General features: G+C 50.9%; 2 protein-coding genes across 4 annotated transcripts; one reads left to right on the top strand and one right to left on the bottom strand.

Moving 5' to 3' along the window:
• Positions 1 to 678: 678 nt before the first annotated feature.
• spata18 (spermatogenesis associated 18) lies at positions 679 to 16,168 on the bottom strand. 3 transcript variants are annotated; one of them, XR_015936493.1, is made up of 14 exons: positions 15,667 to 16,168; positions 14,328 to 14,433; positions 14,115 to 14,230; positions 13,911 to 14,029; positions 13,425 to 13,520; positions 12,306 to 12,440; positions 11,572 to 11,806; positions 10,876 to 11,034; positions 10,038 to 10,213; positions 9,480 to 9,603; positions 9,009 to 9,089; positions 7,882 to 8,047; positions 1,584 to 1,727; positions 679 to 901 (listed from the first exon to the last, which is right to left on the bottom strand). XR_015936493.1 is itself a non-coding variant. In XM_088631466.1 (12 exons), the coding sequence occupies exons 1-12, from the start codon at positions 15,751 to 15,753 to the stop codon at positions 8,006 to 8,008; spliced, it is 1,476 nt and encodes a 491-aa protein (XP_088487592.1). In that variant the 5' UTR covers positions 15,754 to 16,168; the 3' UTR covers positions 5,518 to 8,005. The 3 variants fall into 3 exon arrangements, 1 of the variants encoding a protein (XP_088487592.1); XR_015936511.1 differs by lacking the exon at positions 1,584 to 1,727; XM_088631466.1 differs by lacking the exons at positions 679 to 901; positions 1,584 to 1,727 and having other exon boundaries at positions 5,518 to 8,047.
• A 556-nt stretch (positions 16,169 to 16,724) lies between these two features.
• sgcb (sarcoglycan, beta (dystrophin-associated glycoprotein)) lies at positions 16,725 to 22,147 on the top strand. The gene is made up of 6 exons (XM_088631607.1): positions 16,725 to 16,979; positions 17,486 to 17,695; positions 17,974 to 18,159; positions 18,969 to 19,160; positions 19,425 to 19,556; positions 20,057 to 22,147. The coding sequence occupies exons 1-6, from the start codon at positions 16,965 to 16,967 to the stop codon at positions 20,261 to 20,263; spliced, it is 942 nt and encodes a 313-aa protein (XP_088487733.1). The 5' UTR covers positions 16,725 to 16,964; the 3' UTR covers positions 20,264 to 22,147.
• The last annotated feature ends 112 nt before the right edge of the window (positions 22,148 to 22,259 follow it).

Genomic DNA, 22,259 nt, shown 5'->3' on the forward strand with positions numbered 1-22,259 from the left:
CTGAAGACTTTCTCAGGATGATCTCCATTACTCCGAGTGATCTGCCTATCCAGAAAACAACTTTAACATCAAGCAGGATGTGGGGAGAAAGATGTCCGCAGGGCTATGATTCAATTTTAATAACTCACGAGAAAGTATTTCATTCAAAATCCATTACCACAGCTATTGGTGTCAGTACTTGTGCTGTGAGCTGTTCCCAATATTACTGTGGGACCAGAGAGGTTGGAAGAAACGTCTGCATCACTGTCCAAAACCCATTAAATCCAGAAAAGCACAAACTGATCAAGGAAAACATAGAAATGATACTGAAGCAAATATAATGTTGAGTCAGGATTTTGAGATGCCAGAAATATATCCTTTAAACCCCTCACCAATCTGGATGTCTTTAAGCTTAAAGCTTTTGTGACTTTATTCCAAAGGCTTTCTGCTAACTGCTTTAGAGACTCATGTGTCCCCATCTGTGAGTTTTTTTTTTCAGTTTACAGTTCATGCACCCAGGAAAATGTTTAAGATGTTCAGAGATTAAAAAGAGCTTGAACAGCAGCACGTGAGTAAATGATTCTAAAAGAAAGTTTTCATGTTTTACCCCAGGTACAAGTGATTAAAACACAGCTGTTACTGGACAATTCAGACACAGTACCTCTTGTGCTGTTTAGATATAAAAGATGAGGCAGTATGCAGGAGTTGACAATGTTTTCAATGTAACTTGGTGAAAAGTAAAGAAACATCCCTTGACTTTCCGTCTCTTCATGGTTCATGACCAGTAAACCTCGTATTCATCCCGGTCGCTCTCTCCTCGTGTTGCCCTTCATGTCCGGTTACGGGCACAACTGGGAAAGGATGCCCACATCTGGCACAGCTTCCCAGCGTCAGAGGCGGAGCTGGGCAGGGAAGAGGGAGTCTGCAACACAGGAAGCACCAGGGACAGGAGGTATCGAATTCATCTCGAATCCATCAAACTGCTTGAGTTCTAGATCTCGCCCATAAATTCCACACAGCAAGGTCTTTACAGAGATGAAATATCTTGAATCCTCCGTTAGGTAGATGAGGTGAAAGGCCATGAGCAATTAACTTTGTTTATGAGCATTTTATTACTTTTTCTGCATGTAATGTGTGTGAAGATCGTTTTAGCTCATTTAAAAACTCTTGGTTTTTTTTTGACGACACAAAATCTTTCAACACTTTATGACATCTCTGCCCAATATGGCATCACGCTGCAGCAAAAGAGGAGAAGCCGAGACTGCAGCTGTGGGTCAGATGGGCTTTTTCATTGGCGCTTCGATTTCTGTGGGAAGATTATCCAAATTGTCTTGAATTCTCTGCACAATGTGAACCTGTCATCTCCAGCACTCTCAGCTCCACATTAAACCTGAACACTTCTCAGTGCTGATGCACTGCATTGTGGTGTCATAGCGGAGCTCAAGGCCAAGTACAGCGTAGCTGCGTAATGACATTGGATGTGTGTGATTATATTAAGAGTGACGCAGGCGGTGCTGCCGATTCACATCGCGCTCTCTCTGTGGAGAGGTCGCATGGTCACCCCACATTTGCACAGGTCTGTTTTGGGGGCTCCAGTCTCCTACCGCAGTCCAGAGCCCTGCTTCTGCTGTGTGGGCCGATCGGCACCCGTGCAGTGTCTCCTGCACGTGCGCGTGTGCGCCCCCCTGTGGACTCGCGTGCACCTTGCACCCAGTGTCCGCCAGGATGGAGTCCAGCTCCCGGACCCTCTGGGGATAAAGAGGTAACTGGAGACGGATGACATTATTTAACGACAGTTACACTTATTGTTTAATAAACAGTATTCTGCACAGTACGGCAACGGGGCAGATCACACATTATTAAGATCTTTAGATAACACGCACACTTGATTTTGTGAACCACCATTGGAGGAACAGATGTTGCCTTCAAAGACATAATAACCAATATGTTTTCTAAATATACTCCCATTTCTATATCGCCGGACATATGGAGGCGATATATCACTAACGCACAAGCAACCTCCGCAGACATGCTGTGACACTTCTGACAGAGATCAAAGGGAATGTTTTTTCAGACCTTTTTGTATCTTAATTTCTTTTGGCACAGAATAAATGGTTGCTAATTTTAAAATAAAACAACTTATTACATATTTCTGCATGCTTGGCACTGCACTTGAGAAAACACATTTGCCCCCCCGAAGAAAACAAAAACATTGAAATGTTTTAAACACTGCAGTATTTATATGATCTGGATGTCTGAATGTTGGTGGTGTTAGGAGGCTCTTTTAAAAAATGAGCCTATGTTAGCTACTAATAACTAGAGCATGAAAAGCATTATTGAAATTAGAGCCTAGAGATCACACAACATATCTGTTACAGTTGTGTTTTGAGAGATTATTGGGGAAGGCTGTGTTAATGGTTGACTAAAAGTTTCAGTTTCCTTCTTCATTTTGGATTGCAGCTGCATTGCACACAAAGGAACTGAATAAACAACATGTTTCTGCTCTTATCATTCTTCTTTTCTGAAACCTCTCTGTAGCTTTTGAAAGGGTTACCAAGGGAAATCTTCAGCGCCTTGTCACCTCATTGTTCTTCAGTGGCTTGTAACTCGTTACCCTGGACCTGCTTTCTTCCTCTGGCCCAGTTTCTGGCCAATAAGGTCAAAATCCCCCTCCAGTCTTTTGTTGTTGGAGGTTTTCCTACAAGTGTCTAAGTTCTTACGCCACTCGTTTTACTGCATCAAGCCTTTCGAGGTTTTGAGTTTCTTGTTTTAAAAGGATAAATACTTGAAGTACCAATACCTGCCCATGAGTCCTGGGCCCACAGGGCAAGTCAACACATCAGAATGTCAGCAATAAAACACTGGCCAGCACCACATGAGGCTGTATGAGCCTGTAACAGACTTTTACCACCAGCCTGTGACAATAAGGAGGTCAGTATGGTGCCTCACCATCTGAGTGCAAAGAAAAATCCCCTTTTATCTCATAAGTAAACAGAATTTTATGCCAATGTTTTCAATGCTCGTATGAATATTCATCTGTTTGCAGTTTTTCCCTCATGACACTCTTCTTTGAATCGGGCGGGTTGTATTGTTTAGGTCACTGCTGTTCCTTTAGTTTAAAACGTCATTGCATCCGTTAGTATATAACAACAGCGATTCCAAGCTTCAAAACTCGGTCACTTACCCATATTCATCTCTATCTGGTAGGAATATCTGGAAGAGATTTTCCAAAAAATGAGAAGCCTATCTTTTCAAAGACGTCAGAGGCTCCGCCGCCCAGTATCAACCTCCGGCCGAGGCGGCAGCCCGGACTTTAACGTGAGACAACAGAGCCACCTAGTGGGGGAATCGCGTATTACTCCATTTATCTCCCGAAGCACCGACATGCAGAGATAATAGGGAAAGAAAAAACACCTGTAAAACTATCAGTCTAACCCTTAAGTCGAATGAGAAGGCTTTTCAAGTGGGTTAAAGTTGACTCACATCCTTCGATGAACTCCTTCATCAGAACTGTGGGCTTTACCGAGCAAGCTCTGCTACAGCACTCGGGACACGTCTGGGTTTGGAGCAATGAGGCGGGTCTGAGACTTCGTGTTCCGGGCTCCTAGATCTCTTCTCATATTTACCAAATGCAAAACGGCCGTCAGTTTAATGTAGTGTGGTAACTGAACATATTAGTGTAGTCTTGTTACCGGGACACCTGGTGTGGCGTTTTGTTGGTAACCGGGAGGGCGTCGCACTGGGCCCTGATGTTTCCAGCGCTGGAGAAGTGTGACAGTGCAGTACAGTGAGCAGGGCGCCTGCGTCTCTTCATCACTGTTTTCTGCCCTGTAGTATAATGCTCAAGGACGTGCCCTGTTTTGTACACATCACGCTCCGTGCTGACACTTTTATAAAGACCCTTCACAGACACCAGAGGAAACAGAGCCCCCACGCTCGGGGACGGCACACTGTGGAGTTATTAGGCGAGGGCCGAGGTCTCTTTCGGCCAGCTCACGGCCTGGGTGGAGTCCGTCCACAGCGGCCATTCAGTGACCGCGCCGGGTCTCTTCTTACAGAAGCCTCGCACGTCACTCCAGAAACGTCGGGATATGTTGGTGAGTTATGTATAGGCTTCACTTAAATAGCGTGTATTTGACACAGCTCTACACTGGTTAGGCTGAGCGCATTATAATTCCCCCTTGAAATTTTAACCACTGTATAATTACTTTGCCTCAACCCCGGTCTGTATTTATACTTCGAGAGGTCGACATTTAAAAGGGCTTAGTTAGCAGTTTGGACTGGCATTTTGTTTTCAAAAGGAATAAGTCAGTTGGGTGCGTTATAGCATCGCTCCGCTTTTGCACTTTCGTGCTTCCAAAAGGCGGAGGAAAAATACCACTAACCTGAAATTATTCCCAGGATAAACCCCAGATAACAGGTCGGATTCCTACTAACGTTTACTGCTGCCACATATATAAATAACTGTTACTGCGAGTCTGCGACAGAAACACACAAGACTAAGCCATTAGGTAGTTAATGCCATAGTAGTTTCCTGGAAAAAAGAACAAGCTTCTGATGTTACTAAATACACAGGAAACACGGTATACCGCCCGCAAACCCTCTTAAATTAACAGCCGTAAATATTGTATGAATGTGGCCAGGGGCTGCTAAAACAGGCTGCTCCTGGCCACTTATTCGAAAACTTACAATAAATGGAAAAGCATAAACGACATTTTAATCTCCTTGTTGTTGTTTTTTGCAGTTGAAATCCTTGTGAAGGAAACGGGTGGGGAGAATAATATCGCTCAAGGTTTTGAACTGCTGGGAACCGGGCTTCACTGTCTGACAGGAGTCCGTTTTCATCTCTTTCACGGGTCCTGGGAGCTGCATAAGGTTTTCAATTAAGTAATTCGTGAATGGCACGGGTTTTTGTTTAAGGAAGCATGAAAACAGGTGTATTAATACAAACAACGTTCTTAACCCTTGACTGCAAGCAGTGTGCACATTGTGTTCAGGAGGAGCTAATTTATCTTGTAGTTCAGACAGACCTGAATCGGTGTTCACAGTTTTACTGCCAATCAGTGAAACTGAGCTTGCAAGCCTCAGATCCTAGATCCATGTGCCCACATGTCTTAAATGCGCACATTTTTCCTAGTGTGGAGATACAGTAGCTAAGAATCATTCCATTTGCCGTCCACCTCACGGGAGGAACTCAGGTTTCCTGGTCGGGGCGTATTTTTAAATTTGCTTTCAGTTTTCAATAAGAATAGTATTTGTTAGCAGTCCCTGATTCAGAACCTCCTTTATTCAAGTGCACTGCATCCAAGCGCCACACCCACAGTAGGCGTGTCTGAAAGCACCACACCCATCGCAGGCGTGTCTGGCACGGAGCCCCTCCCACTGTGGGCGTGTTCGACAGGGACCCTCCCAGCTCTGTCTATTCATCATCAACTCATCAGTAAGGGCTGTATTTCTGACTTAACAGCCAGGCAGTGTGTTACATCTGTTGCATTTTGTACCCTAGACGTATAGTGGATATCAAAAGTCCACACAACCTTATTGAAATCTCAGCTTTTCACAACACAGCAGTGTTGCAAAAAATATTTTAATTGTATTTTATTAAAAATGTTAATTGTAATACAAAGACACACAGATTACTTAGAAAAAATACCTAATATATATATATATTCAATCAGAAATCAATGGCATTTAAGCAGAATGTGGAATGCTGGTATAGTTCACAGCTGTCAGTAACAGTTACCAGCTCTGTCGGCAGATCGCAGCCCTCAGAGTCGCACAAGAGCTTTGTTACCAAATCCTTCTTAATCATGAGGTAATTCCAGCTGCCAAACACTTAGTTAAATGGCCGTTAAATATTATAATTACATTTTTTAAAGAAAACAATACTAATATCATTACAATACAGGCATATAAAATAATTCCCTCCCCCCTATGAAAAGAGAAAACATACAGTACTGTAGTGGCACCCTCCTGCTCCAGTCTTTGTCATTTAGAACTGAGTGAAGGTTCATTTCTGTTAAAACACCACGAGTTGTTTATGTAAATTGAACCTGGCTGAAGGGGCCAACTACAAAGAGCACCTTGTTTTCAAGACTGGATCTTCAACTGAATACAAAGAAATCTTCAGGACCTCTGTACAAGGACAGAAGAGTCAGAACGAACAACAGTTAAGTGAAGAGACAGTCTGACCCACTCAGTCAGAAAACAAAAGCAGAGGATTGACTGAGGAATATTTTCAGACAGGTCCTGACCTAGTTATTCAGGCTAGAATATAGCAAAGCAGAAATGTTCTTTAAAAATAATCCACCTTTTATGCAACAGATTTCTCTTTAAAAAATTAAAACTTAAAATTTCCCCAATTCCCGATTCCTGCAACCAATAAAACAATTCTAATCACTTAAGCACAATGAGAGAGAACCAAAACTGTGAATTTCCTGAAAGGCCATACAGATATAAAGCAGATGGTCTAGTCTTGTAAAGCCTTCAGAACCAGAAGCACTTTCACATGAGAGCAATGCAGAAAGAAGAGCCAGTTGCCAGTCTTACATCAAACAACCTTTTTCAGTGTAATGAGATGTTTTGTTTAGGCTTTTCTGTCCCCATGTTAAAAATGTTTAAAAAGTCCTGGTTTGTTAATACATTCTCCTACTGACTGACATATAAGCAAACATCCTTTGTGCATCATTATCACAACAGGAGGAACATCTATCCCACTGTTCACACAGGCTGCCAAGGAACAGGTAAAGGTTTATTCCACGCTGCAAGGAAAAGAAAGAAAAGAGACCCAGTGTTTCGGCTGTGGAGCCTGAAAAAGTGAAACATTGTGTCTCTTTTCTTTTCCTTCCTGCATGGAATTAGCTGTTCCTTCTACTCCACTGAGTTATTGTTATGTTCTGATCATGTCAGGTGAATGTGAATATAAAAGTGTGGGTTTTTAAATCTCAAAAACAATATCTAAAACTGCAACAGTTATTAATGTATCAACACCAGTTCTTTATGTCCCAGGAGGCTTTACTAATTAAAGACACACAAGGCTATGGGATCTTAAGCTGTGTGAGCCTATTTCAGCTGCTCAGTAAGAGAGTTTTCAACAGCCTCCATCATTCACAGGGCCAGAAACTGAGGAGGGACGTTCCCCAGTGCTCCCATGTGATGTACTGAGCTCCAGATCCAGAAGTCATGCAAAATTAAATTTCACATGTCGAATATGGGAGGAAAAAATACGCAACTTTTTTCCAGGTTAGTCAGCTCATTAAAAAGAGTGAGCCGTGTCTGTCCACTGCTCACATCTCCACTGAGCGGCAGCAGACCTGGACAGCTGATGTCCAACAGGGCTGAAAAAACGTAATGTTGCCCAGAAAGTAACCCACGTCCTCCCAACCTTGACAGTCACACTGCATACACGATGGACAATTACAATCTGGTACAACCCAGAAGAGAGACAGATCCCAGCCCCAGCAGTTAACTAGATCTTTCAGTCAGTTCTGTCTTTGGTCAGAAAGAACCTTTTCAAACTGATCTGATCACCTTTGAAAGTGCTACTGTGCAGGTTGTGTACCGGTTTTAATTCAAGTTGACCGAGAACGTTAAACTAGCACTGAAGACAAATCATCACAGCAACATTCTCCAGCTGCTCAATAATACTGCCGGTCGGTAACTGCACCAGACAGGCTCCCCAGCGCCCACAGGACACAGGTCCTCGCCCAGCGCGGGCGTGGAAGTGTTCGTTTGCAGCGACAGAAAACCGGTCTGTTGGCGAAAGTGTAGGGTGAGAAAGCGCCCAGCAGGTAGAGCAGCAGGCGAGAGGGCTGGAGCTCTGCAGGCCTGCTGGGAACAGCGCAGGCGCACCCTCTGAAAGCCCGCTTGCGTTTTAAAATGCAGTAAACAGACAAGGCTCACATGAGCTTCTTTTTTTTTCCCACAGCTGCAGAGGTTTTTAGATGCGAGTCTCCACATGCTGTTGCTGCTGCTCCGGGCGTGAGACCTGCTCCGGGCTGGGGGGGGGTCGGGGCGGTCGGGGGGCTCACAGGCGCCCCGGAGAGGGGCTGCGGCTGTGGCTGGAGGCCTGGAACAGAGTGGACAGAGCGGCGGTCAGCGGGAGGCCAGCGCCACACCACCCACCTGCGAAAACTACAAACCTTCACCTGAAGGCAAACGCCATTTCACACCAACATAATTCGGCTTTTTTTTTTTACAATAACAGCTGTAATTTCTGAATTCAATCCCAGACATGTTAAACTGTGCTTTTTTCCCCTTATTTTTGGACTGCCAAAGTCTTGTAATCAAGTAATATTTTCCTGTTCCCTGCGCTTCGTCCTTCAAGATGATTTCGCTCAACAGCCTGGGCCGAGCAAGGGCTGCACATCCACTGGCACAGTGGCACCGCCAAGCACCAGGGGGGCCCTACAAGGACGCCGACCTCCGAGTCGAAGAACGGGCGTCAGTTTCTCTGTCTGGTGTTGCTCTGCGAGGGCTCTGTAGCTCTCCACCTCCAGACACCGGGAACAGGAGGAAGACGCCAGCGCAGCGGTGTCCCAGCCCATGTCCCACTCAGGAGTGCCAGCGCTCACACACGGGCAGGACAGAGGGACAGGGGACACACACAATGCCGAAGCAACAGAAGAGGCACAGGACAAGAATGTCCAAAGCTACTGTCTCTGTATTAAAGCGCAACAGTCCTTAATTAGCATGGGTTATTACAGTGGCCCCAAGCCCATAGAATTCTTGATCTATGTTTTTGCTTACAAAATTGATAGCATATATTCCATCTTTGGAAAGGACATAGTTTAAAAATAGGGAGGCAGTTCTTCACACAAAGAGTGGTGGTAGTGGGGAACCAGCTGCCCAGCCATGTTGTTGAAGCCGATACCCTGGCTTCTTTCAAGAAACAGCTGCATGAGACCCTCAGGTCAATTAGCTACTGAGAGCCAAATGAGCTCGGTGCACAGACTGGCTTCCTCGTGGTTTAAGACCAGTGGCTGGTCTAGTTTAATGTGAGCTGTAGGAGGCTGGCGGTTCAAACTCACCAGAGGTCGAGAGGGGCTGCCGGCTCGCGACCGCGGGCGCACAGGGCTGGAGCTCCTACTCCTGCTTCTCCTGGGGGACCACTGCGGGGGACAAGAGTTGGCAATCGTAGTGAAACACTTGGTTCGTGACGCAGCAAGCTCCTTTAAATGGGTTGGCTGTCATTTTTGCCTCGTCCTTGCAGTACCCATCACCCACCAAAGCTGCAACCCAAACAAGGCGCCGCGGTGCTGCCGTCCAGAGAGAGATGCTGAAAAACAAACTAACCTGCAAGGATCCGATTTGCCAGACAGTCATGATTTCACCCCCTATCAGCCTAGCCTCTTTGTAAACCGATCCACAGACTGCAGGTTTTTCAAATCAGCTGACATCGTTCCCAATAAAAATACTCCGGCATTCCGAGGCGTTTAGACCGATGCAGGGAGCCGGTTGTCGCTGGTTATCGCACAGGGCCGCGGAGAGAGCGAGGTTACCAGAGCGCCCCGCCGGGTGACGGCCTCTCCCTTCATGATGACCGCGTCTCCCTCCACCAGGGCCGGCCACACGTGGTACGCCACCAGCGGGGCCGAGTACTCCGAGTCGAAGCTGCGCCGGTACCTGCGAGGAGAGAGGGGGCGCTCAAACCTCCCCTGAACGGGCCGGCTTGACCTGGACAAGCCCTGTCACCCCCCCCATCTCCTGTCTCAGAAATCTGACACTTCTCCCTTCCCTGCGATCTGCGATGTGTGACTGTGTGACTGTGCTGGGGCAGGGAGACCCCCAGTGGTGGATACAGGAAGCACATACTCTGTGGAGCTACTAAAGAAAACATGTTTTGGCCGTGGAGCCTTCTTCAGGTGTGAGAAAGACAGGGCAGTAACACCCGGCAAGACATTGTGTTTTCGTTCTTCTCTTTTCAGCAGGGAATAAACCTATTACTTGTTCCTTTGCAGCCTACGCATGCTGACGCAGCTGCCCGCCTGAACTAGTCTAGTTATTATTAGCCATTAAAGCACGGACATTGACCCCCAGCATGAAGAGCGCAGGCTCACTTGCTCTCGCTGTACAGCTCCCCGTCCGTGCTGAAGGCCAGGTCCAGCGGCGGCTCCAGGGTCTGCATGGCGAAGGCCACGCGGCACACCTCGCGCAGGAAGCTGCCCAGGAGGATGAAGTCCACCTCCGGCGGGAAGGAGATCTTGGGGTGCACGTTCATGGCGCTGATCACGTCCTGGGGAGAGAGGCAGCCAGCGCTTTATCGCCCATAGCGAGTCTGCGGAAACCTTGTGCGGTGAGCAGGTGGGTGTGGCTACCGGTGGGTGTGGTCAGGTATGGGCGTGGTCACGACTGGGTGTGGCTCCGTTTTCAGAGGCCTTATCACACTCCAGCCATGGTGCCCTCACAGGGGCAGAGCAATGCTACCATTCGACCAAGTTTACAGGTACAGTAACTACTCAAGAACTGACGTGAGACGATCAAGAGAAGATGCAACGAGGTGATGCATACGTAGGAACAGCACACTTAATAATTTCATGTTTGGCATTAACCCTGTAATGATGGTGGAAAATAGAATCTTGTCCAACATTTCTTAGGCTTTAAGATACATGTGCTATATAATGTCAATAAATGTTTCCTCTTCAAAAATACGTTTAACTTGGACACGGCGCACACTAGTTGCCGTTTATTTTTTCCTGAATTAAATCGGCATCTTACAGGCACAAATAAAGTTAGCTTACTGAAAGGTCTATGTAATTGTGATAAAGTCAATAACTCGCACGCATCTGAAGCCGAGTTTGTGTCTCGGTCGAGCTGGAAGTCTCGCTGACAGTCGGGTCCCAGTGTGGGCTTGACGCGGGTGGGAAAGGGAGTGGGCAGGGAGGAGGGGGCACCCACATTCACGCTGGCCTGGACGTCGTAGAGGTCCAGGTTCCGGACGATGTAGTCCACCACAGCATCCTCCAGCGACTCCGGGCCCGCGTGTGTGGGAGAGAGGGTCTTCCTCACTCGCAGCTTGAACTGCCTGTAGGCCATCTTTGCCGCATGGAAGGCCTCCTGGGCTCAGGGAAACAGAAACAGTGCGGCAATGAGACCCGGAGCTACTGGAGCACTCAGGTACCGGCACCTGGAGCTACTGGAGTACTAACCCCTCTAACTACAGGACAGTCTCGAGTACTAACACTTGGCACTACTTGAGTACTTAAGTACTTACAGCTGGAACCTTTTGCTTTGTTGTCTGTGTACTGTACCAATTTGCTGTGCTCTTCATTTTACTATGTACATTATATGCACTCCGTGCTATCGTACAGAACTTTTAAGTTTTTTGAAAGGTGCTCAAAAATAAAATGCGTATTACTGGTATTGTAGCAAGAGCTTAGACTAATCCCAGTGTGTTTCCTTTCACACAGTATGACTTACAGCATTCTTCAGCTGCCTTTTAACTACCCAATACCAATAAAAAATCATTTTACTCAAATAAAAAAAGCATGTTCTAGCTCCAGTAGCTCATTATGCAGCCATGAACAGTGTCAAGAGCCGATACAGTGATTGAAAAACAGCAGGTCGCTGGTCCAGTGAGAGAAGGGCTCGTACCACAGTGCCTATAAAGATGATCCTCTGCACCATCTCCAGCTCGTCTATGTAGCGGCGCAGCAGGTTCTGGGCCTCCAGGCGCTCGGTGGAGTAGAGATCGCCGAAGCGCGAGAGCAGGCGGGCGTGGCGGGAGGAGCTGGTGAGCTGGGCGCGAGTCGGGGAGTCACTCCTCAGCAGTGGGCTGGGGGACCGGCTGCGTCGGGGCAGCGGGCTGGGGGACCGGCTCCTCGTTAGCCTGAACGACACAGACACGGGGCTGCAGAGCTCTGGAGCACAGGACCGGTCAAGGAAGAGTTACATTGTGTGACTGAGGGCGCTCGGACGGAGCCAAAACCAAACAGGTGTGGGTCGGGTCACCAGGACCAGGACGGGCTACCCCTGCTGTAAAGGGTCTTGAGATCATGCGTCATGACAGGTGCTACAGATATAAAATAAGCATCAAGAATTATTGCCACTGCCATGCAAGTTTAAATCACCCACCTTTACAGTATATACCGTATGTACAGTACAGCAGATCTAAGAAGATGCTACAATAAAAAGGGATTCTCCCACTCTCCTCACAAAGCAGAGAGGAAGTGAAAGGAGACTCTTTCTAAAGAAACTTCGAAATCTAAGCAGAGGTCATGTTAATAATCGAGCAGCACGATCCGGAGCTTCTCTAAAGCACAAAGCGATTTACAGCCTCCACAGGAGCCGAGCCGTGCCTCCAGGGACATTCCCAAGGGAAAGCTCACCTGTCCCGCAGCAAGGACTTCTCCGCCGTCAGGAAAGACACCTCGTCCTTCAGCAGGCGGATCTGTCGTTCGTAATCGTCCAGGACGTCCAGCTTCCTCTTGTACAGGTCCGCCCGGTCACAGGCCGCCCTCAGCCTGCGCGACACAGCGGGTGGGAGCGGTCAGGCTGGAAACCAGTCGCCATCACCGCAGGGCAAGGGACCACTCCGACACAACACTGACCTCTTCCCCAGTCACAGGACACGGCTTTCCAGGTCCGGAGGCAGCAATACATGTAAAGGGGCCTTATATCCAAGAAAGCCTTTAGAAGGGATCTGACTGAACTGCTTCTGTGTGGCCCTCTGCTGTGTATTCGAACCCTCATTGTAACTGTTGTGTAACTCTGCTGTCTCCTCTCACTGTATAGTTATTCTCTCTGTAAAGACTTTAAGAAGCCACTGTCGAAGGCTCTATATAAAATAGTTTATAATTCTTATAAAAAATACAGTTGATAATGTACAATGTATATTTATATTTATATTTTCTGTTAAGTTATATGTGAGAAGCATTTGTTTTTCTATTCATTGAATTGGGGGCAAATGTCCTTTTCTAAATAAAGGTTCAATTGCTTTCTTCCATTCATCAACAGAAACCCACTTATTCTCAGTGAGGGTCACAGTGTCCCAGGGACCCTTCTAGAAGCACAGGACACAAGACTGGACAACACCCTGGACACCAGTCCATCACAGGACACAAGACAGGACCACACCTTGGACAGGACACCAGTCCATCACAGGACACAAGAAAGGACCACACCCTGGACAGGACACCAGTCCATCCCAGGACACAGGACAGGACCACACCCTGGACACCAGTCCATCACAGGACACAGAACAGGACCACATCCTGGATGGAACACCAGTCCATCACAGGACACAGGACAGGACCACACCCTGGACGGGACACCAGGGTTTGGACAGAACACTTGTCCATGAACCCAGGACCTGTGAGACGGCAGCTCTTCGCCCTTCTCTTCTCATGTGTGACTCGGTTTACTTCCCCCTTCTGCTGCTGTAGTTTGGGAGGTTAAAAGCTGAGCTCACAGGGCAGCACAAAACTGGTGACAGGAGCTCGACTCACTCGGCTTTGAGCTGAAGAATCTCGTCTTCTGTAGCTAAAAGCGTCGTTGCCGATTTGTTTTTGGTATCATCAAGTTCCAGTTGAGCGTCTTCTAAACTGAAACACATTTTAAGACACGGTTTATTTCTGTTGCTCTGGACAATTCCTAGACGATTCCTGCGTGCCATGAACATCTTTACCCCAGCAATGAGGATATATAATGTTTGGAATAGTCTGTCCTTGGGAAATCACACTCGTGAGTTAGTTAACCGAGATTCACACACATGCACGCATACATACACGTCAATATTGTAAAAATCACCTCCCCATGGGCCTTGCCTAGACTCCTCGCTCGGTCTCGTCCCTCTGACGCCGCGCTCACACTTAAACTCCAGAGAGGCGCGGGACAACAGCTTCGCAGCTACAAAGTGAAACCCGGGATGGACCCTGAGTGTCGTCCCCCCGCCCCCCAGAAGAGGAAACTGGGCTCCTGCAGGAGAGACTCACTCCTGTCTGACGGAGTCCAGCTCCAGGCGCGTGGAGCTCAGCTGCGATTCCATCTTGTGGATTTCGTGCTCGTGGGACTGAGACAGGTCCCGGATCCTCTTCTCCTTCTCCACGGACTCCTGCAGACACACACGCCGCATTTAAGCACCCGCGCTGCAGGCGCGCCTCTCGTGTGCGCCGTGTGCGCCGGCCCGGCGGCGGTACCTGGATCAGGCTCAGGCTGGTGTCGGCGCTCACGCCCGCGGAGCCCAGGGCGAAGCAGGAGCCCAGCCAGGGCAGGAGGCGCGACTTCAGGGTCTCCACTCCGGCATAGTGGCCTCCTGCAACGTCACAGGGCGGCGTCAGCGGGAGACCGAGCGGGGGGCGGGGGGCAGGCGGCGGAGGGAGACCGAGCGGGCGGAGGGAGGGCGCCCCTACCTTCGCTGGCCGTCTGGCTGAGCACGGCGAAGAGCTGCCCCTGCACCCGGGCCGTCAGCTCCACCAGCTCGCAGCACCGGTTCAGGTTCTGGTCGCAGGAGAGGAGCTGTGGGGGTCCGAGAGACAGGCCTCACTGGGGGGGCTCGGCCTGGAGTTACCTCATCCCCCCCCGGTCATAATTATACTCCATGATAACACCGGCACAATCTGTCCTTTCAAATTTCATTTTGACTGACCGCATTCAAACTGCAGGAATGAGCTATATATAGTCTTCTTATTTATTGTTATAGTCTTCTTATTTATTGTTATTGTCATCCTGTAAAGCGCTTTGAGAAGCCACCTTTAAAGGCGCTATATAAAATAAAGTTTATTATTATTATTATTATTATTATTATTATTATATATGAGGCGTTATAGCTCGTATTACTGTGGATGGGACCGCAGGAGTTATATATATATCTATCTCGGTACAGTATATTTGAGATTTCCGTCTGAAATCACATCCAGTGACGTTCTAAAAATATGATGCTGTTGTAAACCGTTATAGCAATACGAAGGGAGCTCCGTGCAAACTCTGGAATGATGCAAGTAGTGCACCTCTCACTACAGGTGTGATACACCTGAGGATAGGAGTTTAAGGGCTCTGCAAGGGCGCGCTCGTGTGCTGCCGCTGGGCCGCGGGGACGGCTCCCAGGCACGCGCAGGGCACAGCTCGCGTGTTTCCTGTTTCCCCGCCGGGAAGGGTCTGGCGATCTCCATGACAACGAGCGTCCGTAGCAACCAAACTCTGCGGCGGAACCAGCGCTTTCGACAACAAGGCCCCTAGGTGTGTGCGCCCCTAGATGACGACCCTGAACCCCGAAATTCACCGCGAACCCCGTCTCCGCTGAGCACTTTCACATCGTTCCAATGCGCGCACAGACATACACACACGACTTCATCGGGAATTAGTTCAGCCTTTGCCTTCCCCTGTTCCCGTCCGCAGAGATACACGCACGGCGGTCTGTGTACTGTTCGCGGGGGAAGACATCTATACTATATCGTGTGAAACACTCGTCTGAAAATCCGCCACTATCATCCGTGATAACCGAGGGGATCAGGTGCTGCGCGGAGCACCGCTCATTAACATTTTGCACAATCCGTTTTTGTTTAACTTGCAACAACCCGCCTCTTTTTATTTTTTAAATGACTTTCGCTGGGCAAGACCTGGAAAGCAGAGCGTCTTAAACACTTCTCCATCCCCCCGCAACAACAACAAAAGAAACAAACCCCCCAGAAAGCTGTGAGAGGAAAGAAGGAATGAAGGGCAAGGGAGACGGGCGGCTTCGTGGCGACTTACATGATAGTCCTTGAGCCAGGAGTCCAGCTTGTCCTGCAGGGCGCTGAAGGAGGAGGTGCTCACCAGCCTGCGCAGCGTGTCGGCCATCGCTGCTGCTGCTCCAGCCCCGGTCTGCCCCAGCAGCTCAATGGCAGGGCAGCGGGGCTCCCGGCATTTATACGCGGGGGTGTGCAGCAGCAGCACAGCCCCTGACGTCTGCCGATGCTACCACGGACGCCAAGCGCCGCTTCAGTTGTAGCAACGCCATTTCCCAGGATGGAGGAGGAGGAGGAGGGGATCTGCAGGTGGGCGCACGGTGCTGCTCGCTCGCTGGTCGAGGCGACCCAGCGGTGCTTTTATGATAAACACACGCTGTCTGCACGCCTGCCCGCGTTGGTTACACGCACCTCCGTGATGCAAACAAGCCGTGTGCGCGGCGCCCACTGTTGCGTCTAACTACACACCTCCTGTACTGTACACACGGTCAGGTGCCTAAACGCTGAGATTTATTTCCCCCTTTTTTCTAAAAAAAAATAAAAAATGACACCACGCTGTCAGACCAACTACTAGGTATTGGTTCGCCTCGGTAGTTTAAGACTACTCTGCCGTTACGCGCAGAGTCATCGCATTATGCAGCGCAACATTAATAGTACGCAACATTACGTGTGGACCGGGCGTGAAGGAACCACGATTATTTCATTATTCCAAAACACAGTAACTGTATTCTTTATGTATTACGGATCGATAATTATAAGAACGACCTACACCAATGCTTTTTATTTATTTTTTTTAGAAAAAGCTATACACACGATATGGAAAACGCTGACCGTTAAGTAACTGGCGACGCTACACAGCAAATGTTGAGCGCAGGGTAATAACACCGTCAACAGTCAGGATAATAATAGTGCCGATAATATGAGGCGCTTAAGGAAGCCGGAGCTCTAGTGGGGGCAGTAACTGAAAACAGACGACCCGGAGCTGAACACCAGCCGGGCACAATTCCTATTTGGGACTGTCTTTTTTTAGGGAACACGGCATTCCCGAAACCTCCCTTTTCCTATTGGCTAGGCGGCTCCCGGACTCTACCATTCCGGGATCCGCGCATCCGAACCGCAGTCCGTGTCCGGAGCCGGTTTAAACTCGGGCTATGGGTGTTCCCGAACATTTCACGCGTGCCACCGATCCCTGACCAGCCCGCGGGCGTGGGCGTGGGCCGTGCCGTGGGCTGTCCCGCACGGCGGCCCGGGCAGGGCGCGGGTGGTCTGGCCCGGGTCGGTCCCAGCTGTCACTCCGCAGAGCGGCGGAGACCAGGCGGCGTCATGGCGTCCGAGCAGGTCGGTTGTGGGACGGGAGAAGTGTTTTTTTTTCCCCTACTCGTGTGCGTGTGTGAGAGCTTTGTCCGAGCGTTGTCCGCTGCTGTGGATAAAAGTCATTATATTTTCTGAAGCTGCTGTATCGGTGCGGCCTCCTCCAGTGTTTGTGTTGTGTGCGTCGTCTTTAGCCATCCCCCTTTCCAGATCTCTGCCTGTGTGTGTGTGTCTGTGTGTGTTAGGTTTTTTTTTGGTAACGAGACCGTGGAAAATGTGATTCAAGCGCCGCTGCCTGTTTCGTGCAGCCTCAGCCGTGCGGGGCAGGAGTGCGTGATTCCCGATTACACCGTGTGGGCGTGAACCCCGAGTGGCGCAGCTGGGGTAACAGCAGCGTGAGAGCTTGCATTATTTACTCGTGTGAGGGGACCCACACACCCCCACTGTCCTGTGGTTTGCGAACACGCTCTCTGGCTTCGGCCCGCAGCCCGGGTGACGCTCTCTTGTCCTGTCCCTCCCACGCCCACGCCCAGCCCAGCTCCAACGGGCCGGTGAAGAGGTCCATGCGGGAGAAGGCCATCGAGCGCAGGACCAGCAACAAGGAGCACAACAGCAACTTCCGGGCGGGGTACGTGCCCATCGAGGAGGAGCGCTTGCACAAGACGGGCCTGCGGGGCCGCAAGGGCAGCCTGGCCATCTGCGTCATCGTCCTGCTCTTCCTGCTGGCCCTCGTCAATCTCATCGTACGTAGCGCGTGGCCGGGGGTCACCGCGGCGCCTGACGGGGAGGTGGAATCGGGGGGGTCCGGCGTGTCGGCTGGCGGTCCGCGGTCCGGGGTTTGAGCCGGGCTCCGTGCGGAGGGTTCGTGTTTCCTCAGCGCTGGCTGGCACCCTGCGGCTTGAGCTGGACGGGGGCCGTGTGCCCTCAGGCTGCCCGCGGGCTCGCGGAGGGGCGCCCGAATCCGCCGGGGGTCTCTCCGGCGGGGGGGCGCGTGATGGCCGCCTCGCTCTCTTCCCTGCAGATCACCCTCGTCATCTGGGCCGTGATCCGGATCGGGCCGAACGGCTGCGACAGCGTGGAGTTCCACCAGAGCGGCCTGCTGAGGTTCAAGCAGAAGGCGGACATGGGGGTGGTGCACCCGCTGCACAAGAGCACCGTGGGCGGCAGGAGGAACGAGAACCTGGTCCTCACCGGCAACAACCAGCCGGTGAGTGAGAGCGCCCCGGAGAGCGAGCGCACGCCGCAGAGATGCTGAGGAGTCGTGCGGACCAGCTGGCAGCAGCTGTATCCCCCTGCAGCTCCCAGCTGGCCGCCCACTGGAGCCCAGCAGTGTGAGCCTGGTCAGGACCTGGAGGGGAGACTCCTGGGAGAGCTGAGGCAGCTGCTGGAAGAGCTGTTAGTGGAGCCAGCAGGGGGCGCTCACCCTGCGGTCTGTGTGGGTCCTAAGGCCCCAGTATAGTGATGGGGAGACTATACTGTAAACAGGCGCCATCCTTTGGATGAGATATAAAACTGAGATTCTGACTCTCTGTGGTCATTAAAAATCTCAAAAAGAGTAGGGGTGTCACCCCCCTGACCTGGCCAAATTCCCCCCCTGGTCTTTACCATTCATGGCCTCCTAATAATCCCCATCTCTGAACTGGCTTCATCACTCTGTTCCCCTCCCCACTGAGGAGTGAGGAGTGTACTGGTGCATCATCCAGTTGGGGCTGCACACAGCTGCTGGTGGAGGGGATCCCCATGACCTGTAAAGCGCTTTGAGTGGAGTTTCCAGAAATGCACTATATAAGTGTAAGCAATTATTATTAAAAAAATACATTATTCTAAACAAGTAGTTCAGGTGGATAGCTGCATCAGCATGCGTAGGCTACAAAGGAATAAACCTATTACTTACTCTGAACACGTGTTGACCTCAGTTGAAATCATGCGCCTCCTGTATCTGTAGGCATACAGGTTCCGTTAGGTTTGTGGGTAAGTCTCGGAGCGAGGGGTCACGCGCTCTCCTGTGCGCTGCAGGTGGTGTTCCAGCAGGGGACGACCACGCTGAGCGTGGACAAGGACAAGACCTCCATCACCAGCGACGTCGGCATGTCCTTCGTGGACCCGCGCAGCCACAGCACCTTCTTCAGCACCGACTTCGACAACCACGAGTTCCACCTGCCCAAGGGCGTGAAGGTCCTGAGCGTCCGGAAGGCGTCCACGGAGAGGGTGCGTTCCCGGCCCCGAGCAGGGCCCTTGTCAGATGAGTGTGTGCACGACTGCTGTGCGTAGGCGCCGGGAGTCAGTCGGTTATCCAGAGAGCTCAGCGCCTCCCGGGCCCGATAGCCTTGACGTCTCGGAGCATGTTACCTCCTGCCCAGACAGCCGCCGGCTCGTCTCCCGGTTCTTCTTAGAAAGCCGCAGGGCGTGGTTGTGGAAACGGCTTCATGCCCCCCCCCCCACCCCCCGCCGCCTGTCTTTTCCTGTTCGCAGATCACCAGCAACGCCTCCAGCGACCTCACCATCAGGGTGGACGGCAAGGCCATCGTGCGCGGGAACGAGGGCGTCTTCATCATGGGCAAGACCGTGGAGTTCCGGATGGGAGGAGACATCGAGCTGAAGGCGGTGAGTACCTGTCGCCACGGCGCCCGCTCCGTCTCCGCGCCGTGCCAGTCCGGCCCGCCGCCCCCTCCTCCGCCTTCCAGACAGGCCTGCTCGTCGGCCTGGTTCCGCTCGCTGACCTCCCGGTGAGGTGAACAGCTGCAGCCGAGAGGAGCCGTTCGGCCCGGCTGGTCTCCGGTAGCTCGTTGATCTGAAGATCTCGACCTGCTGGCCCTGGAGAGAAGCCGCAGTATTGGCTTCAGCAACGTGGCTGAGCGGATTATTTCATTGTTTTTACTATTTCCTAGTCTAGTGTAGTTTGTTCTCCCGCTGTTGCGGATTGCACGGCAGTGCATTGTGATGTCACCTGTAATCTTATGTCGAGCACAACGCCTCTGGTGTGCTCTCGCCCGCCTCCCCTGCTGGCACACGATGGCGTCGGTGTCTGTGCACTGCAAACCAAGTGAGGGAGGAGGAATGAGTTTCATTGTGGCCCTCCTAAATGTGTGTGCCTCGCCTTCCAGGAGAACAGCATCGTGCTCAACGGCTCGGTCATGGTCAGCCCCTCCCGGATCCCCAACTCCTCGGCCAGCGGGGAGCTGCTGTTCGACGAGGGCCTGGAGCGCTACAAGCTGTGCATGTGTGCGGACGGGACGCTGTTCCGGGTCCAGGTGAAGAACCAGAACATGGGCTGCCAGACCTCCGACAACCCGTGCGGGGCGGCTCACTGAGGTCCCGCAGTCTCGGGGCAGAATATCCGGGCCTTGGAGACAGGGGCAAGGACAGCTGGAAGGCTTTCACTGGCGCACTGTCGCCCGCAGTCCGGCCTGGGCACCCGCTGACAGGCCAGGCTCTCACTTCCGAATCTCCGGCGCGTGGCATTCCAAACCCAGCCCTCCGCGTGTTCCCCGACTCTCAGAATTATTTTTTTGGGCTTTTGCGTCCTGCAGGAACAGTGTGCAGCGTCCGGGACAGAGCCGTTGGGGCGTGTCCAAAAGCTGAGAACAGAACCTCAAATCCGTTGATTCATTTTCAGCCGTTTCTGACGTTTCTGTTGAAATCTCAGTTGTATGACAAAACTGCGTATTGTGACGTACGCAGAATGAACCTGAAGCAGGACGGCGCATGCAGATCTCGGGAGAGAGAGCCCCGGCTGTCAGCGGGCCCCTCAGCACTTCCAGCAGGCCTGTGACCGAGAGTGTGCTCCTGCCTCTGCACCTGGCCCTTCTGCTCGCTTGCTTCTGCGCCACCAAAGACACCGCAGTTACTGCTCTGTAATTCCACCTTCCAACGCCTCTTCTTTTTCTTTCCTGCCCGGTGTACTCCCGGGAAGTGCATGCGGCTGTTTGTATGTGACATACAGCTGGAGCGCCGCTGCGTGCTGTGAGTGCCGTCCTTGGTGTGGAGACGTGTGTGATGACCTCGGCAAGCCCGTGGCTCTCGGGGCGGCCAGGCAGGTCTCGTAGACCTCCTTCTCCCGGCTCAACCTAGTAAGCAACACGCAGGGACAGACTGGTGCCATCGCCGTCTTGTTCATCCCATTAATTTTGCGTGTGGGTGTGGGGGTTCTTTAAAGCCGGAGACCCACGGCAGGGGGCAGCTGTGGGGGGAGTCTGCGTGGCGATCTGTCCTCGGAGGTGGGCTGTCCTGGACAGACGCCGCACGGGAGCCCAAGAGCCTCGATTTTAATGCGCATCGTTCTGTGGAGCGTTGGGGGGCCGGTGGAAAAGGTGGTCCAGTTGTTCCCAGAGATAAGTCCCTGAAGTGAAACGTCCGTGCCTCGACGCTGCCCTGTTGAAGATCCTTGGAGAGCGTGCGGATGAGAGAAAGGGATGGAGCTTCGCTCTCGTCAGCATGTTACTGAGCTCTGGCGTTTCCTGTCTCTCGCTCTCCAGATGTGCCCCCGGCTTACAGCTGCCTAGCTTTCACACCTGCCTGTGAGTGGCCTTCCAGCTGTGCTTAAACCGTGCCAAAAGGGTTTGATTTAAATTGTTCCAATGAAGGTGCTTTCAACCCGTCCATTATATACCTATTTTATTTTTTTTAAATGTACATATGCACCAATTTAAAAACTGTAGAAGTCAGCTGATTTGTTTTCAGTGAGACAATAATGACATGAACTAAGGTGTTCATTGACATGAGAACTGTAAATGTGGTATTATGAAAAACCGGTGCCTGATACGTTGTGTAATATAACCCTTTTCTTCCTTCTTTATTTCCAAGACCATTTGTGTTTCAGAATTTATTTTGACTGTTACACTGTTCATTTTTTAACATCAGTGCATTCATTAGGGTGTTCAAAGGCGATGAACCTGTTGCTGCCGGGACAGTAATCCCAGAGCAGGCTAGTGTCCTTCTCCTTTCTGAGGAGCGCGTGATTCCTGGGAGTGTGGCTGGCTCTGGAGTCCTGGGCCCTGGTGCTCAGAGGTCTCTCGGGATCGGTTCGGACACAGAAGCAGAGACAGCACGGTTACTTTCTCCTCTCCCAGTCTCCCAACACAGTTACATCGAGGACTTCCATCCAGTTTCAAGATAGAATTCCATGTAACTCAAATCCCGAAAAGATGCAAATGATTAACCAGATTGCATTAATAAATGAAAGTGCTTTGTGTGAATTGTAGGATGTTCATCTTTATTGTCTGTGCACTATTTATATGTGTTGACCGATATACTACTGGGATAAGGTAAAGTAAGGAACGCAAGATTTTCTGAGCGCAACGAAAGTAG

The sequence above is a fragment of the Lepisosteus platostomus genome, chromosome 1 (assembly GCF_059453375.1).
Source record: "Lepisosteus platostomus isolate fLepPlt1 chromosome 1, fLepPlt1.hap1, whole genome shotgun sequence".
Taxonomy (NCBI): domain Eukaryota; kingdom Metazoa; phylum Chordata; class Actinopteri; order Semionotiformes; family Lepisosteidae; genus Lepisosteus; species Lepisosteus platostomus.

What these genes read in the sequence shown, in the direction of transcription:
- sgcb (XM_088631607.1), top strand. An exon ending in TCACCGGCAACAACCAGCCG is followed by an intron (nt 18,160 to 18,968) that starts GTGAGTGAGAGC and finishes TGTGCGCTGCAG; the next exon opens with GTGGTGTTCCAGCAGGGGAC. An exon ending in GGAAGGCGTCCACGGAGAGG is followed by an intron (nt 19,161 to 19,424) that starts GTGCGTTCCCGG and finishes TCCTGTTCGCAG; the next exon opens with ATCACCAGCAACGCCTCCAG.
- spata18 (XM_088631466.1), bottom strand. Translation starts at nt 15,753, where the DNA reads ATGGCCGACACGCTGCGCAGGCTGGTGAGCACCTCCTCCTTCAGCGCC. An exon ending in CCTGGCTCAAGGACTATCAT is followed by an intron (nt 14,434 to 15,666) that starts GTAAGTCGCCAC and finishes GGACCCCCACAG; the next exon opens with CTCCTCTCCTGCGACCAGAA. An exon ending in ATTCTTCAGCTCAAAGCCGA is followed by an intron (nt 12,441 to 13,424) that starts GTGAGTCGAGCT and finishes TGTGTCGCGCAG; the next exon opens with GCTGAGGGCGGCCTGTGACC.